The 17,207-nt window shown below is 35.8% G+C and overlaps 2 protein-coding genes across 2 annotated transcripts; one reads left to right on the forward strand and one right to left on the reverse strand.

Annotated features, from left to right (window-relative positions):
* The first annotated feature begins 354 nt into the window (after nucleotides 1-354).
* On the forward strand, nucleotides 355-12,741 carry LOC117217139. Its single transcript, XM_033464502.1, has 7 exons — nucleotides 355-603; nucleotides 6,574-6,885; nucleotides 7,200-7,475; nucleotides 7,537-7,769; nucleotides 8,039-8,305; nucleotides 8,562-8,811; nucleotides 9,101-12,741. Exons 3-7 carry the CDS (start codon nucleotides 7,298-7,300, stop codon nucleotides 9,271-9,273), a joined length of 1,101 nt encoding a protein of 366 aa, XP_033320393.1. The 5' UTR covers nucleotides 355-603; nucleotides 6,574-6,885; nucleotides 7,200-7,297; the 3' UTR covers nucleotides 9,274-12,741.
* A 2,127-nt stretch (nucleotides 12,742-14,868) lies between these two features.
* Nucleotides 14,869-16,853, reverse strand: LOC117217141. Its single transcript, XM_033464505.1, has 4 exons — nucleotides 16,558-16,853; nucleotides 16,088-16,368; nucleotides 15,897-15,995; nucleotides 14,869-15,489 (listed from the first exon to the last, which is right to left on the reverse strand). The coding sequence occupies exons 1-4, from the start codon at nucleotides 16,634-16,636 to the stop codon at nucleotides 15,109-15,111; spliced, it is 840 nt and encodes a 279-aa protein (XP_033320396.1). The 5' UTR covers nucleotides 16,637-16,853; the 3' UTR covers nucleotides 14,869-15,108.
* Between the last annotated feature and the right edge of the window lie 354 nt (nucleotides 16,854-17,207).

Consider the following 17,207-nt stretch of genomic DNA (forward strand, 5'->3'; position numbering starts at 1 on the left):
ATAAAAAGTACTATTCTTTCTTATAATATCTATACTACATTCAATTAGTAAATATTAACAATATACGGGGTGCTCTAATAATTGTGCTAAAATCGGCAAGGAAATGATTTGAAGTGCCGTATAAGAAAAAATTCATTCTACTTTTTCTACTTCGTCTACTTAATTAAAAGATGTTTAAACTCGATTTTCTTGAAAACGGAACGTCGTATGAAAAAATGTTATACTATATTTTCAACTTATCTGTCACGTAGAATCACCCTCTTACCGATTATACCACGATTACCGAAACACGCTATATTTCTAAATTCAAATGAAACGATTTTCGTGCACAGAGGGCGGTGGTCTCCAAGCGCCTAGCGACAGTACTGCGCGCCAGTGGACGGAGCCCGCATCGAAGCCAGTTGTCGTCTCACAATGGGACGAAGTTGTGGTTTTTTCTGGTTTTTCGTGTGGTTCGCGGCTCTCGTGAAACCCATCGAGTTTCCTGACGTTTTACGAATGTGAATCCCCAGTGGGCACAGCGTCCACAGGAACAGGATAGTTCCCGAAGGATTCGAAGCAGCTTTGGTGTCACACTGGGCGGTGTCAGGTTAGGTTTCGAAGGTAAGTCGCAATACCAACACGTATATAGAGTTCGTTCATAAGCCATTATTTCGTGAAATTCTTTTTTCACCTTTTTCCCCGCCTCGATGGAATTCGAATCGAAATTTTCCATCGATCAAGCTAAACTCTAACCTGCAAAACAGAGTTTCGCGAATGATTTTGATTTATTCGATTCTGCAAGCACGTTTGAATGTTCGTGACAGGTGACCAGAAACTAGTTCATACTTTATTATAGCGGTGTACCTAGTAGCTCGAGGTTATCGGTTTTTCGATCTCTTATCGAAATTATGTTGTTAGGTTAGATGTTGTGGCAGTTTGTATTGGATATTGGCTGTAGACGTGCAACTTATTGGCGTTCTTTGTTGCTTTGAACGCAACTGTTTACGGGAGATTTCCTGTAATTAAGGAGTTATTTATTACCTCATTGTTGTTGATAAATTTCAAAATTCATTTCCCTTTATATTTCCCACTTGATTTTATGTTACCGAAATTTAAAATTTGTATTTCGTATTGTATTTGTTCGAAGCAAATACCATACAGCAAATACAGATATTGATAATCACGAAGTACAAATAAATAAAAATCACTCACTAATAGTGCAATAAACAAACACGCGCCGCTAATTAAATTAACAAATAAATTATACACAGATATGTGTCCTAACAAAGAATATAGCAAATAATGAAGAATAATTAAATACATAATGTGATTCGCTATTGATAATAAAAAAAAACACAAACACCCATAATGCAACTTCTAATTATTTTTTAAACATTTTCAAATTATTTCTCAATAAATTGAAATATAAATTGTAATTTTGTTCCATTTATTTTCTAATAAATTTCGATGTCAATTTGAAGAAGGGGAAAAATAACGGTTTATAGGGTAGTTTGTTTGGCGGTAGGAAAGTTGTATAAATTCTGTGGAGATTGGTCGGAAGTTTCTGGCTGTATTAAGGAAAAGTTTTCCGATCTTGGACAAGGATGCACCGAGATATAATCCCTCGAGTACACTCAATGTTCTCTAAAGTGTCTCGTTTCAGAGCGAGAGAGTTCCTCGACACCGGGGGTTCGCACTTCCGTGGCCTAACGTTTGTTAATTCTTCGGCTGGAAAATGCCAATATCCTGTCGCCATCTTACCGACCGAGTCTCAAATTTAGAATCTTTTTTATCACATTTCTCATAGGAGATAACTTAATTTTCCGCCATGTATATAAAATTTGTCTTAATTATACATGATGAAAATTTACATTATAATGATTAAAATTTACGTTGTCTTTATTAAATGAAATCATCAAAAATGTTTCATTAAAAAACGTATAAATTATCTGGAAGACATTGAACGTTTCAACTTCGCTTTTGTAAGTGAAACATTTTGATAGAATATTATTAAACAGTATTGTTTCCAGAATTTATTAAAATCTAAAATTAAATTGTTCGATGCGAATTGCATTAGCGACATTAAATGCTAGTTCTTCTCGGTTAAATGTTTCTTTTTTACAAAAAAGGCTTCAAGATGGCTTAGGTAGAATTTATTCAATTATTTTCTTTCCGCTGTGTCGCGTCTCGTTAGATTATCGAGGTGGCGAAAAATTAAAAAATAACATAGGTCTAAACTCCCAAAGAAAGCTCAATCCGGTCGCTTTGCGTCACACTTTATCCTATTGTTTTTAGAGACCCGAGTTTTACGGTTCTGTCTCGAGCCACTTATGACGAGTGAAGTTGCTAGTAATTAGATTCTTTTGTTCCGCCCTTAAACGCCGCCTTTTTCCCACCAAATACCATTGTGTTTTGCATGACGGTTAACCGTATTTTACATATTTTTCAGAAGAGAGATACAATCCAATTAAAACTCTAAACGTACGTAGTAACTGGAACGTAGTGCTACGTGCTTGGTCACAACTTGAATGCTTATCATGTAATATTAGCTTTTCGATTACAAATTCGAATTACGAACATTTTGTAGAATATTTCTAATCGAGTATTTCATGGAACACACTTCTGGTTTCAACTTGAATTTTTATCACATAGTAGCAAGTACATTACCACATAGTGGTAAGAAATTTGAATTATAATAATTGCACATAATATTGCAAAATGCATATTCCATTTAGTAATACACATTCCAAAGTAGTAAATACTACAGGAAGTACTAAACGTAGTTGTTCGTATTCCTATTAAGATCCAGCGATCTTTTGAATCGTTACGAGCTTTCATTCGCTATATGACGACACTGTCGATCATCGATGGCAATAAAGCTATAAATGCTTCAACGCCGAGCTGTTCGCGCAAATAAAGAGATGAAGAGATCAAGAGAGAAAGGGATAGCTAGATAAGCTACCGATAAGCCAACAAAGCCGTATTCTTACCGAAGGAACCCATTGAAGTTCTCCATTCGATTCGCGTCGCGATCGACTATTACCGACCGGGTAAGAAAGTCTTATAAGTCAAGGTATTTGTTCGTGAGTTCATCGAAATCATTCGAACGTATTCTCATTGACTCACGAAGAACGTCGATTGCGCTGTGTCAAAATAAAAAGTCTAACGTGCTAAAGAAAAAAGGTTATGAGTCGAAGAATTCTTTACCCAGACCTTCTGTACCTTCTTTAGGATAGATCCAACGCCTCATCATACGATCTACGAAGAAAGAGTAGCAGTAGGTTTTCCCTTAGAATACGCAGCGAGCGACACGGATTAGCTTACGGTAAAAACTCGCAAGTAAGCTTATTCGAAATCGGGCCAGCGAATGCACGTAGACCTCGCGTGTACACGTTTAAGAACATAATAAGTAAAAGTTAATCGATCTCTTGTAAAAAGCGATAGCCGTTGAAAGACCTCTCGGTTGACTGTGCCGAAAAATTGGGAATAAAAAGAGAGAGAGAGTATGAAACCGTGTTTGTTCATATACAAGGTGTCTCGGTTAAATGAGATCACTTAGATATCTGCTTTATTTTGCGATTGTACCAAAAAGCTTCTCAGGTCGAAGTTAATTCGTTCTCTGTCGATTTTCCGATTATATATATATATAAATATATATATATATATATTTTCTATCTATTGCATTGAGTTAGATAACTTGTACAAATTGGCCCGTTATCGCGGAGATCGATATTATTTCGAGCCCAGAAATAGCGAACCGTTAACTCCATCGCTGCGGAATGGAATTTGCTTTGTGACATCTGCCGGTCGAACAGTGAAAGGAATCTGCTTCCGACAGGATTTTACGCTTTATCGGCTGCGCGATCCTAGGGGAAAATCTGACATGTCGCGACACGATACATATTAATTGGTTTCCTGCTTTGCAGCATCCATGTCGGATTTGTATCGATATAGGGAAATGTTTGATCGTATGAAAAATGGTAGCGATGAAATTTTCACTTTGGGAAAAATTCGCTCACTTAGAAATAATCTGTGTACCAGTACTGGACCGACGTGGGGAATTTTTTGATCGTATGAAAAGTGATATCGGTGAAATTTTCAATTTGGGGAACGTTCGCTCATTTGGGAAATAATCTGTACGTTTGTTCAAGTATTAAAATACACAGTCGACGAAAGATTATTATAATACAGTTACCGGAGATCAAATATATATATCTACGTGGAATTAAAAATTACTGGAGGGGTTAGCAGATGTTGAATTAAACATTACTAAAGCAGTTTAAAAAACGACTACATTTAGTATGTAGAGCACGTATTCACAAAGTTTTATGGTATCTGTGAGAAAATTCCCTAGATAAGTATGTATGCCTTATGTAGCCTCCACTCTAATTCTTTTCTTTTTTTTAGAAAAAAATGTACTCTCATTTTTTTACATTACTTTCTCACTGAGTTTTTCAATTACTCGTGACAAAAATTATTACGCGAGCTACAACACATTTTCTAATGAAATTCATGCGCTTTAAAAATGTCAGAGCTTTTACAAGGAGGAAGCAGCAAAACTTTGTACACAGATATGATAGAACTTGCACGTAAATGACGACGTTTTATAAATTGGAATGGACACTTCATTTATGTTCAACTGGAGAAACTCTTTCGATCTAATTAATTTAGTTATATCAGTTTAATTAAATTCGGTCACTTGAACGTTTTCATACATACACACAAACACGCGCGCGCGCGCGTGCACATACACACGCACAGTTAAATATTTTCTGTATTAAATAACTTCTCTTTACCGAGGGCTTTCATTAATTCTAAAAGTTTTATCAACACTTCTCCAAAACTGGCAAGAAAGACGGCGGACGTATAGATACTTTAATAGAAGGAAAGATGCATTTCGTTCCTAAAATACATTTACTGCATTTATTAAACTCAGCCTGCCCGCTGAAAATTAAAGCTTCGTAATTTAATACTTGTTTCGAAGTTTGATTAAATTTGATTTCCGATCTTTCTCTCCTATCTGTTCCACAATTAATATTTCGTCAAATAAAAGATATAATATATGTGCGTCATTTATATAACAGTACTAAACACAAGATATTCGAAGATAATCGATATTGCATTTTTAGTCGTCTTTTTTGTGATTGTGAAAGAACGTAATATTACGTCACTAGTAATCGGCTGTAGTTTATACAAAGACGTAATATTACGTGAATAGTAAGCAGCTATGGTCTATAAAGAAACGTAATATTACGTCAGTGGCAACCAGATGTAGTTTTAAAACAAAGACGTAATATTACGTCAGTGGTAACCAGGTGTAGTTTTAAAAAAGGCGTAATATTACGTCAGTGCTAAACAAATGTAGTTTATAAAAAAAAGACGTAATATTACGTCAGTGGCAACCAGGTGTAGTTTAAAAAAAAGACGTAATATTACGTCAGTGGTAAACAAATGTAGTTTATAAAAAAAGCGTAATATTACGTCAGTGGTAACCAGCTGTAATTTCCAGGAAGACGTAATATTACGTCGACAGCAATCAGTCATAGATCGTAGAAAGACGTAACACTATATCAGTGGCCATCGGCAGCGACACGAGTTAACTCGTCATTTCAGCCACGACTATATTTCTTATAATCTAGCCACCATTTTCGACTTATTCAGTTTTTTAATGCATCGTTGCAATCTAATTGTAGGTTAAGATATACCTATAAAAACCTTCTGTTTTAATCAAATTCTACTTTGAATAAAAAGTTAAAGCATTATAAAAAAGGGAATTAACGTTACTATGCTCGTCATTTGCCAACTAGCCACCCAACCGTTCGCTGTTTGCATTCGCACACAGATTTCCATACAGGAGAACCGGGCACGAAATTCTCCGATTCCGGTGAGCCGATAACGGAAAGACCGGTTATCTAATCTCTGCACGGTGAAAAGCGTATGTAGAGGAACGGCGTGTGCATGCAACGTGCTCGTTAATTGTGCACCATTGCAAGGACGAAAAGGAAAAATGTCGGGGATAAAAAACAAATCGACCTGAACTCAACCGAATCGTTTTGCGTGAGTTACGTTGCTGCGAGAAAAAAGCTCACCCTTGCAAATGACGATCGATCTTAGTGTACATTGGATGAATTGTAAATATTGTATTGTGTTTTTTCTTCCAGGAATAGTTTACAGGTCATGCACGTACTTAGTACTACGTTTGTTTGTAGCTTCGTGTTGCGTTCAGATGTACTGCTCTGTTGTTCAATTCTAATTGACTAAAGTCCACGTACACAAAATACAGTACTACGTTTGCGCTTTAAATTCATGTGTTTAGAACTTAGCACTACGTTCTCCGCTTCGTTTTTTCATTTCTCAGTTGCGTCAATCCTCAATTGCTATAATATGAGTCAGATTATTATAATATGTGTTATATAATATGTATATTATGTATTATATATTGTAAAATATGTAACAAAAAATAAGCAGTAAATGAAGAATTAGTTAAATAACATAGCCTTGCGTTGCAAGAGAAAATTATCAATCAACTGTTTTATCTGCATTGCATTTTATTGACGATTAATAATAACACGTCTTAACAATATTTTTCAGAGAGGTGAACAAAATAAACTGCAAAACTGGCGGGCCTGGCGAGTTGCGTTTCGACGGTAGTCGACGACGAAGAACAGGAGGAGCTGCGGTGCACAGGAAGCGACGTTGAGATCGAGGAGTACACCGACACCGACGACTCGCCATATGTCGCTTATCAGGTCACTGATAAGCTGTTCGACACGGACAGGGTGGCCTGGCAAAAATTCAGCTTCGTCGCAACCCTTCTGACCGTCGTCGTCTCCATTACCTTTTTGATTATCACCTATCCCCTTTATCTCGAGAGCGTCAGCTACGTGTCCAACGCATACACAGGTATCCCGGAAACGAATGGATAATGCTAATTCTAGTTCCTTCGCGTAGGCGATTTTATTCTGCTTTTATCCTTCCTTGTCGCGCCAACACATTCGTCTTTTTCAAACCGTACGTTCTGTCTATACGTGTTTACACAATTGATATGATATTGATATAAGAAGTTTGTAGTATCGATTAGGATTGTTTGCTATGGGATTCCATTACGATCCTACAGAGAATTTTTCTATTACGTAGGTTATGAACGGGAAGATAGTGATTCTACGTGAAGGAATAAATAAAAAATGTAAAATAAAACCTCTTTGTACCAATTTTAGGACTTCTCTTCACTGCCTTCTGCTCTGCCTTCATCCTGGGCATAATATGTTTCATCGCGGGAAGAGTATCTCCACCACCCGCCCTGATTCCAAACAGCATGCGAATCAAGATCCCTCGTTGTGCTCTGCTCAAAATCAGTCTCATCTATGCTCTCTCTGGCATAGTGATCACGCTTTGCTTGGACCAGGACAGGGTCCTCTGTCATCTACAAGATCCCATAAAAGGCATTACTCTTGTCTTTTCCCTGGTCTACTATTTCTTCTTTTGTCGCAAAAGTAAGATTCCACATTTTATCATTCTTATAAAAAGAAAATAAAAAATAATCTATTGTTATAGTGATGAGCTTGCAGAGGATCTTCTCAAGCACGACGATAATTGTGGGTCTCTTCATAAGCGTTGATTATGGCCTCTGTGATCAATTTCGGTGTAGAGGACAGGAAGTTTCGGGTCATACCACAACTATGAGAGGATCTTGGGGCGTGAAGGCCATTTGGACGTTCGTTTATGTCGGTGCGCTAGCCGCTTTCGCTATGTTTTTCACTTTGCTCGAGGCCCATTATACCACTGAGGTGAGAGCTTAAAAATGAATTGAGAGAAATATTGTGGACGACATTTTATCCCGTGTATATAATGACTAGGATTTAAGAACAATCATTAAAAAATAAATATACGTATACCGTCACATAAAAATAAAATTTTTACCAAGAAAATTTAATATTCTATGATAAAGTGTATTCTATGGAAAATACAGATTCCGTATTATTTTTATAAATTATTTTATTCTGTCATAAAAATAGGCAATTGTACAAAAAAAAAGATAATGTTTTTTATGTTCCAGCAACAGAATATGTGTCAAATAATGGCGAGCCAACAAAACTCTTTCCTTTATACGGTATCAAGATTGGTATCGTCACGAGACATCCGTCGACGAGGTTCTGAAGAAGAGGGAGGCAGATTGCTCCACGTGACAGATCCTGACCCCACCATAAAACCAAAACATATTCCAAAACCTCCGATCCTCGAAACTCTCTTCTACATTCACTTAATCGCGTTCTTCGCCATTTTATCGATGTCCTGGATCGACACGTTGCCAGGAATAGGCAGAGTAAGTTAATTAAATCAATTTACATTTAAAATTATGGTGGGATTCTATTTATTCAGTAGACATCAAGAGTACAAGAATCTAATAGTACATAGGAATTTAATGATTCTCCCCATTATCTATAATTTTTCATTCATAGTAGAAATTCATGTTCAGATAACTGGAATTCAATAGACAAGATTTATTCATTTGATCGATTTAGTCAAGTACTAGTTAAGACTTCATTCCAGTAAATGAAGTTGTACTTTTTCTGTTCCAGGGATTATCTCCAGCGGAGCTATTCCGCGTAGTGGAGCATGGACTCACGTGTCACTTCAAAAACAGCGACAACTGCTCAAATATTTCTACTCGTGGCTGGATCTTCTTAATAGCCTATATCATCTTCTCAATTTCTGTACTGAACTTCTTGTCTATAAGTGAGAGCGCTGTCTTCACTGTTGCTACCGCCACTGTGTCCCTTCCATTGTCTGTAATCTGGTGGAGCATCTATAAAATGGATGTTCACGGCCGTGAGTAAAAAGCCTCTAATTAATTGACCATGTATATCTTTGCTCATAAGGATTGAGATACTTAGGAAAAATTAGAAACCTAAATAATCACCAGAAAACTATAACAAGCTGTAGGAATTATTGTCTCATTTGAAGTGATTATATATGTGATTCGTAAATCAGACTCGGATCTTGATTACGCTTTTGAGACACACTAAAATCGCTTACTTTACAAAACTCAATTTACTTTAGAAGTCCTGCCTGTTTCCTCTAGAAGCAATAAGATTTCTCAAACGAAGAATTTAAACAGGTTTCATCACATGGTCTCCCGGAGTGACGGGAGAGTTAATCTGCGCTCTGCTGGGTCTTCCTGTGGTCCTTCTAGGCCTAGGTCTTCTCGTCAGATCGCATTTCCGTGACACTCAGCCCTGCTACTTGACCATGCAACCACCTGACGTACAGTGTGAATCTTCTCAAAGATGAACATCTTTCAGGAAACCATCTAGAGTCTTTGTATTTAACTCTACAGCATAAAGGATCCATAATAATCATTCTACAAATTTTTGTTTAAACGTATAAAAAAAAAAACAGAAGAAATCGAACGTCAATATTTTATAGAAATTAAAGATATAGGGGTAAGAGGGAGAAAGAAGATGCTTTGGGAGTAGCATGTGCAAGAACACATGTAGTGAGAGCTCTGCAATCGACTGGGGTAGTGACTTAATTAACTTTTTAACTGTTGTAGCCCAAAGCCCAGTTAAGCAAGCTGCCAAATATATTGTAGTAGTTGAAAATGATACGGTGAAATCGTAAAGTTAATCAATGATTAAAACTTACAACTTTTTGTGACACAACAAGTAATTTGTTGTGACGAAATAGGATCATACGGACTTAGAGCAGTTAGGCCAGTTCTACATCAGTTCTGAACCGATTCTTTCTTTGCACTGTGTTTGAAAAAGTTTCTCTTTTTTTATCTAATTAATTAATCCTGTGAAAGGATTAATCTTAAGTTTTGTTTTCTATCAGTATCATTACGTTTATGGATACTACAGAAACAAATATAGAAAACTGGCTTTACCGCCCCTGATCGATGGAGTGACCTCTCTTGAACTGGAGGAAAGCTTTCTGTGCACAGTTGTGATAAAGGAGGTGGCATGGACCCGGGGAAAGCAATAATATCGACTATCTCGTATACGCGAAATAAAGAAAAAGAGCGAAAGAGAAAGAGGAGGAGGAAGGAGAGAAGCGATCAATGTTTCCTATGTAATTTGCCAGCGAGAACATCCGTCTAGTCACACAACGTTATTGCCGATTTATATTTTATTTTGATAACGAGAATATTTAATATTTTCGAAACAAAGAACGTTCGAATTATACGTGTTGAGAATATATGTGAATAGGTGTGCGTGCGTGTATATGTGAATGAGTGTGTCAGAGAAAGAAACAAAAAATACAGAAGATATTTTATAAACTCAAAGTATAATAGCGTGTACTGGATTGAAAGTTGCATATTATTGAAAAGGATCTGCTTAGAGGTTAGGCTTCTTTGTTATTCATTGCCATGTTTAATGAATCTAGCAACAGAAATTGAGAATCTAATGTCTCTGTTGAAATATCGAAGAAAATAGAGCGGTTCAATCTGTCTATAATATTAACTCTCTATAACTCTGACTCTATAACTCTATAACTGTAAACAGAAACATACCAATTTGGCTTCTAATATGTTCCCAAGTCGCCATATTGGGATTATAGCCATTTTTTTAACAAATATGAAAGAAGACAAAATGACGTGGTTGAATCTTCACAGGTACACCTTTTTAGATAAAAAAAACTTACAAACTTTGATTTTATAAAATTTTTTGGGATGTTTATGGGTTTATCGCGATTCTGTGATCCTCCATTTCCACTTCGTGCACACGCGAATATTTAGATAAGTATATTTGCCAAAGATAGGAGAAGAAGAATGTTAAACGTCAGATTTTTCAGTCTTAGAAATAGAGTATAAACGCGAGTGTGTGCGTACGCGTGAAAGCACAATTTTACACGAACAAATATGGTGCACGAACAAATTCGAACTAGTCGGAGTAACTTACATGAGACATGTTTCTACTTAACAAAATTTCTGATCTCTTCAGCGCAAACTGTGCGATCCTTTTTTATATTTTTACAAAATTCATTCACGTGGATAATCCTGTTGATATTCTTGACCATTTTAATTATTTATCGCAACTATTTATGCGAAAATAATTCTACGCTTTCAGTATTGTTCTATTAGTATTCTGTGTACAGAGTGTTTCTAAAACATTAAATAAGTAGATGAGTTATCTTATATTAAATGAAATTTAAGATGTCATTTAGAATTTTAAGCCTATTATTTTCATCAAGTATACAGTGACCATGAAAACAAGTAGGAAAAACATAATTTTAAAAGACAATTATTTTAGAAATGCTTTGAACTGATAAATGCATGTACTTAATTAACAAAAGTCTTATGGTTGGATTGTGGATATCAATACACATTCACATTCTTATGAATGTAAAGTAATGAAACCAAAATGTAGATTTTGTCTACGAAATACTATAAGAAGTACTTTACTTTGAATATTTTATAGAATATATATCCAGTAAATTTTTGTGTCTTTTTCCATAAATGTATAGGTATCCACAGTCTGCTTATGATAGCTGTGTTAGCTCAACTTTTGTAGAAGAGCCTTCTTTTTCTACGTATTTAGTACTTAGTATGTAAGCACTGCATTTTATCTTAGACGAATTAGGGTGAATCGTTTCTCCATGACTGTCAATCCCGCTCCTCCTTCTCCTTGGACTGACACGCAGTCCCAAAAGCTGATCAAAAACCGCTGTCCGCATAAAATCAAAAAGAAATGAGGATGTGATTGAAAGTGGCTGAAAGGAAAATTGTAAAATTCGTGCCAAAATATGAGATACCGAGTTTTAGTCTGTAGCGACTCGTGTAAACGATAGCTAATAAGTATTTATTAGAGCCGTACTGAGAATAGCGTGACACACATAGACAAGTACCGTGAATTAAGTGTAGTTTGTTGTTGGCAGATGTTGAGATGGTAGAAATGTAAGAGAAAGAGGAATATTCGTTGTTGGAAATATGTCAATCATATTCTATCGCAGAAGCTATATACGTCCATGACTTTTTTACACTGATAATAAGCGTTCCAAGTGTAATTATATCAAGATTGCAAGAAGAATAGGCTTTGAGATGGTCTCTGATGTCATTATTTCTATTTTATTTATTCTATTAGTATCATATTAATATTCTCATATTGCTGTAACTGAATGAGAATAAAACATTAAATAGCGTGATTAGATTTCACTTGGTACCATTGGATTATAGATTATAACCCAACTATTGTCGTTATCTCTGATCCAATGATGCTAGTTTTAGAAATTGGGGAAGTTTATCAGTGAATTTTCAGTAATATAATCTTCGCTGAAGATGAATTTTTACTAGACCTATTAAGGTCTATTCTTCCTGCAATTCTGCTATAGCTGCTACAATAATAAAAGACGAAAACGGAAGAAAAACAATAACGAACGTACTACTATTATATTATTACTCTATAGTCGCAACATTTAATCGTATATATACGTATACATATATTAAGAAGTAAATCATGTTATACAATTAACGGAAGACGCAAGAGGGAAGCCGATTTCAATTTGTAGCTTTCTTAATCGACGAGACGTAAATTGAATTACAGACGCAGTTACATACAAAGAAAATGATTCTAAACTTTTTTAAAGAAAGCGCAATTAACGAGTAAATAAGTTACTCTGGTTCAACGAGGGAAATAAATTCGACAGAAGGGAAACTTGATGAATCGGAGAAGTTACGCTTAGAGAAGGTTACAAAGTCTATTAAAGAATAAAAAAGAAATAAGAAGAAAATTAAAAAAAAAGAAGTAAAGAAGAAAAAAAATAGCAAACTGTTGATTTTTAATAATTTATTTTTTAGCGAATCATTTTCTCATGTGGCTCAAGCACGATGAGTGTTTTCATTGTGAATCAACTAGTCAACACTTCCAGGGCTTTTCCCTAATTATTATCTGATGCATAAGACGCTGTTCAATCGCGCTGGTTGTTATCGCCAAATGTTGAAAAGGATGAAACTATATTCTGCGTACAGGATATCTAATCGCTGGCTTTCTGATAGTGATTTATTTTTTTATCGAACGCTCACGACCTGGAAGGGTTGACCTATCGTAGGCACATTCGCTGCTATTGATGCATATGGTGCGTCGATGCAGAATCAATTTCTTTTTCAATATTTGTATCTTTTTACATTGTTATTAATATGTTATATTCGCTCGGTATATCCCTCAATTATTTATTAAGTTATTAGTTGTTGTAGTGTGCAATATTGAATCATAGTATTATATTTTGTATCTTCGATCAAATGATCTAGGAAGTTGAAGAAAGTATGAACGTGTTTATTATTTAATATATCTTTTAGAATTGAATTATTTCAAGTAAACACACTTCCGATGAAGTATTTTGATAACAGCGAATGTGTTAAACAAAACAAACAAAATAACTAACTAGATAACAATCGAAAGAGACCCAAATTTCTGTTGCACAAAAATAAAAGAAGAAGATTGCATCTGATGCAAACTTGAATGGAGAAATATTGTTACATTTATCTGGTTGCTTGTGGTTGAATATTTTTATAAAAGGACCGTAGTGCGTTCGAATACTGATTACAATGGTAAATTAGCGCGCGACATGCTAAGCAATGCGAAACGATAAACGCGTATTTCGCATCTCTTTCAGATAGACGCTTTACGAAACTTAACAAAAAAAAATACTATTTACCAGCGATCAGCAGTGCCGTATATATACACACATAATATATATACATATACATATATATTTATACTGGGTGTCTTCCCCGTGAATATAACGTTAACTATGACATTTCCAACCGTAGCTCGTATACAGTAGCATCTTCAACTTCCGGTCCGCCAAATTAATTCCGCGCTTAAGCAATTTTTCAATCGTTTACTTTTGTGATTTTCTTTATTAGGACTTTTCAAATTTGATTTACAATCGCGGATCAAAAGCTTTGATGTTCGTTAGTATTGGAATATAATAAACTTAGATTTATCGAAGTATGACAAATATTTCATTAATTGTGTAATTAAGTTGTAGAATTTTTTGGCGGACGCGAAGCTGAAATTTTTAAATAAGTGGAATCGAAAATTTCGGCGATGGGATGCGACGAAATTAACATAAAAACGATATTACGAGAATGAGGAGAACTGCTGTTAATAATTTTGGATCGAAATTCTTAAGTATATTTGTAAAATAATTTATTTGAGAAATTCTGTTACAATTTTTTCATGTAACGCATTGCATTTCTCCTCGAAAGCATCTCCCATAACAGTACGTATGTAGTATTGAAAAGAGGGGATTTTGTAAAAAAGCAATTTGATGAAAAAGAAAGGAAAACAAGCGTATTCCCGTGGTCGATGTTTAGATTCATAATTACGCTCAATATATTCACTATATTCAACAATTATGTACCGGATTGTAAATGTGTTAATACATACATATATATACTTATATAAAAAAGGTAAAAAAAAAAAAGGTCGTCGTATAAAGCTCATCTTCTCGTCACTCGACCACTCGTCGTCCACTCGTTTGAATAACAAGATCAATTAAGTTGCTGAAAAGCAGGCACCGACTAACGAAGTTAATTATGTACCAGCCACGAGACACTCGTGAGATAACGTAGAATCTCTTCACTGTCGGACTTGATATTCATCTCGAGTGCCCTCGTACTGATTCTGCCCATCACTGCTTTCTTTTTTCCTCTAAAATCCTCTCACTAGATGGTGAAATGCGTCCTTTAAAAATGACTAGCTAAAAACTAGTTTCGATATTTATTCAGTTACTAAATTCGAATTTGAATTTTAGTTTGAAATTGAGAACGAATCTGAATGTAAATTCGAACATTATTCTATCAAAGAGTTTTAATTATTTAATTGTTACTTAATGGACAATAGAATGTGTCTGATGAAACTCATGGCACAAACTGAATTACCATTTGGATTCCTTCTTCCTTTATTTTTCTTGGAATATTATATTCATATCTCGAAAGGTTCTACAAACAAAAAATACTGATAATATTTCTTGATTAACAAAAATATTTCATTAAATGGTACATATTAGTACCATTTATTAACCATTCCAGATATTACAGTTTTCATAGACTCTTAACTCTCGCAACAGCATAACATGAAAGAACTCACTACAGAACCTATCTCTCGCACGTCTTAGTTCTTTTTAAAGTTTCAAAACCTGTAACCTGGCCGTTCTATGAACGTCTCCTATCCTCTCGGACATTTTTCTGCCAGCAAAGCTGTAATCTTCGTACCGAAACTCATGTAGAACCTCGAAACCCAATTTGTCTGCGATTCGTTGACTGTAGTTAGAGGCAAATACACCAAAAATTATCTCTGGGAGCACGTGCTGCTCTAGAACGTCACCGTCGATCGATGTTCTCTTCATTGTACCGTTCAACAGTCCTCGACCGAACTCGATACACTTTTCTACCATTTGGCGGCCGATCCCTCGGCCTTGGTAACGTGGATTGGTGCCAAGATAAAACAACTCCAACGCCCCATTTGCATTGTTCCTCTCAAAAATATCTACGCTGCACTGAGTCTGTTCTTGGACCAAGAAGCAGCAGGATTAATCTTAGTTGGTTTCTTTAAGAAAATTTTAAAAAAGATTGTTCTAATAACGCTCTGGTTGCTATTAATGACACTCTAATTGAAGTTATGAATTCCAATACAGGCCAAGTCCACGAATTTGCTTCGATTCGTTATTGATCTTATTGATTGGTGGGAAGAAGCGAACTAGCGCGTGGTCTGGAATTCATAGCTTCAGCTCCGAAGATAAACTAGTACTGTTACAGTCACAAGAAACGTCTTAATCAAGTTCAAAAATACATCTAGTTCTTCCGAGTCTCTAAATAAAGCCTATGATGGTAGCAAAGCAATTACCGAATAAATTGAAGATAACACTTGATCTAAACGAGGCAATTTAGCCAATCATCAAGAGACACTTACGTCATCGAGAAGCTTGACAAGCTGCCTGCACGTCTGGTGCCTCAGGTTCTCCTCTATGAACACCTCTAGCTCATCCTTTACTCCTTCTTTCGGTCTAGCCTTCAAAGTGATAGAAAACGTTCGGTGAAAATCACTTAAAGAAAGTTAGAGGAAAAACTGGCTAGCTACTATGGAAATGAATGAAAACTTGCATGAAGCTTGTTGAACGCCACAGCTGCTAATTCATTCGTCTTCTTGTCAACAGCTATCAACGTGGTACCGTCTTTGATGACTTCCTTGAAGACTAACAACATCTCTTCTGGAGCTCCATCTTCTTCAAACATCCCCAAACCTATTGCCAGATTTTCCTGTTTCATGGTCTGAGCCTGTATAGCCAAAGCATCCTCTACTTTGTCTCTGGTGAGTAGTTTGTAGTTCAGTTCATCATCAGACTCCAGAGACATGGCTGAGAAGCGAAATGGCAAAACTGGAACTAAAATTTCCAACAGGACTTAATCCATTCACCATTTTGTCTCATGAATCCTTTCTCCGAGGGAGCTGCTCGATTAACAATTATGATAAATATAGATAATATAGATTTTCATATAAATTTCTGTGATTTAACGTTCGACTAATTGTTTTATCAATTTTATTCAAGATGAAAGGCGTTTTTATCTGTTACCTGTTGTTTTGACAGGCTGATAAAGAAACAGATAGGAAGCAACACGTGCTGAGACGACTGGCAGCGATAACTCAGTCATAGACCAATATTTGAGGAAAATGATGTTCCCGGCTGCATGTGCGACAACAGAATGAAGCTAAATTCGAGTAGTTTCTTCCAAGCGACCTACACTCTGGCTATTAAGGCCTTTGTTGGCACAGCTCTGGTGTCTTGATAAGCAGCCTCCGCTTCAGTTTTCAGCGTCCAATTAATGCATATCGGGGAAACGCTCGTATTATCTGCGTACAAGTTGTAGAACTATAATCGACGCACTATTGTTTTTCAAAGCGAGTACTCTGAACTGCTTGCATCATTTAGGACACGTTCATAAATAAAGATTATCATGTCGAATACTTGGACGTGATAGATAAAAGAACGATTCAAAAGAAGGATCGTTAAAGAATAATTTGTTTATTGCAAAAGACCCCTTGACATAATAATACTTGAACAATACTTGTTTCCCCTGTATGTTTTGACGGAATAAGACATAACGTGTGTAAGAAAATATTTTTAACTAGTACTCTTCACTGATTAGTAAATTATCTGCTGACACACTATACATGTGCTACCTTATCGCGTGCAAGCACTCTAAACTCGATTACAACAATCAG

Source organism: Bombus bifarius, unplaced genomic scaffold (assembly GCF_011952205.1).
Source record: "Bombus bifarius isolate JDL3187 unplaced genomic scaffold, Bbif_JDL3187 scf7180000007974, whole genome shotgun sequence".
NCBI lineage: Eukaryota > Metazoa > Arthropoda > Insecta > Hymenoptera > Apidae > Bombus > Bombus bifarius.

Bases quoted from the DNA above. Each gene is read 5' to 3' on its own strand.
- LOC117217139 (XM_033464502.1), top strand. From the start codon at position 7,298: ATGCGAATCAAGATCCCTCGTTGTGCTCTGCTCAAAATCAGTCTCATC. The intron at 7,770-8,038 runs GTGAGAGCTTAA...TTTATGTTCCAG, and splicing joins AGGCCCATTATACCACTGAG to CAACAGAATATGTGTCAAAT. The intron at 8,812-9,100 runs GTGAGTAAAAAG...GAATTTAAACAG, and splicing joins TAAAATGGATGTTCACGGCC to GTTTCATCACATGGTCTCCC.
- LOC117217141 (XM_033464505.1), bottom strand. From the start codon at position 16,636: ATGACTGAGTTATCGCTGCCAGTCGTCTCAGCACGTGTTGCTTCCTAT. The intron at 15,996-16,087 runs GCAAGTTTTCAT...ATCACTTTGAAG, and splicing joins TGGCGTTCAACAAGCTTCAT to GCTAGACCGAAAGAAGGAGT. The intron at 15,490-15,896 runs GTAAGTGTCTCT...GTCCAAGAACAG, and splicing joins TTGTCAAGCTTCTCGATGAC to ACTCAGTGCAGCGTAGATAT.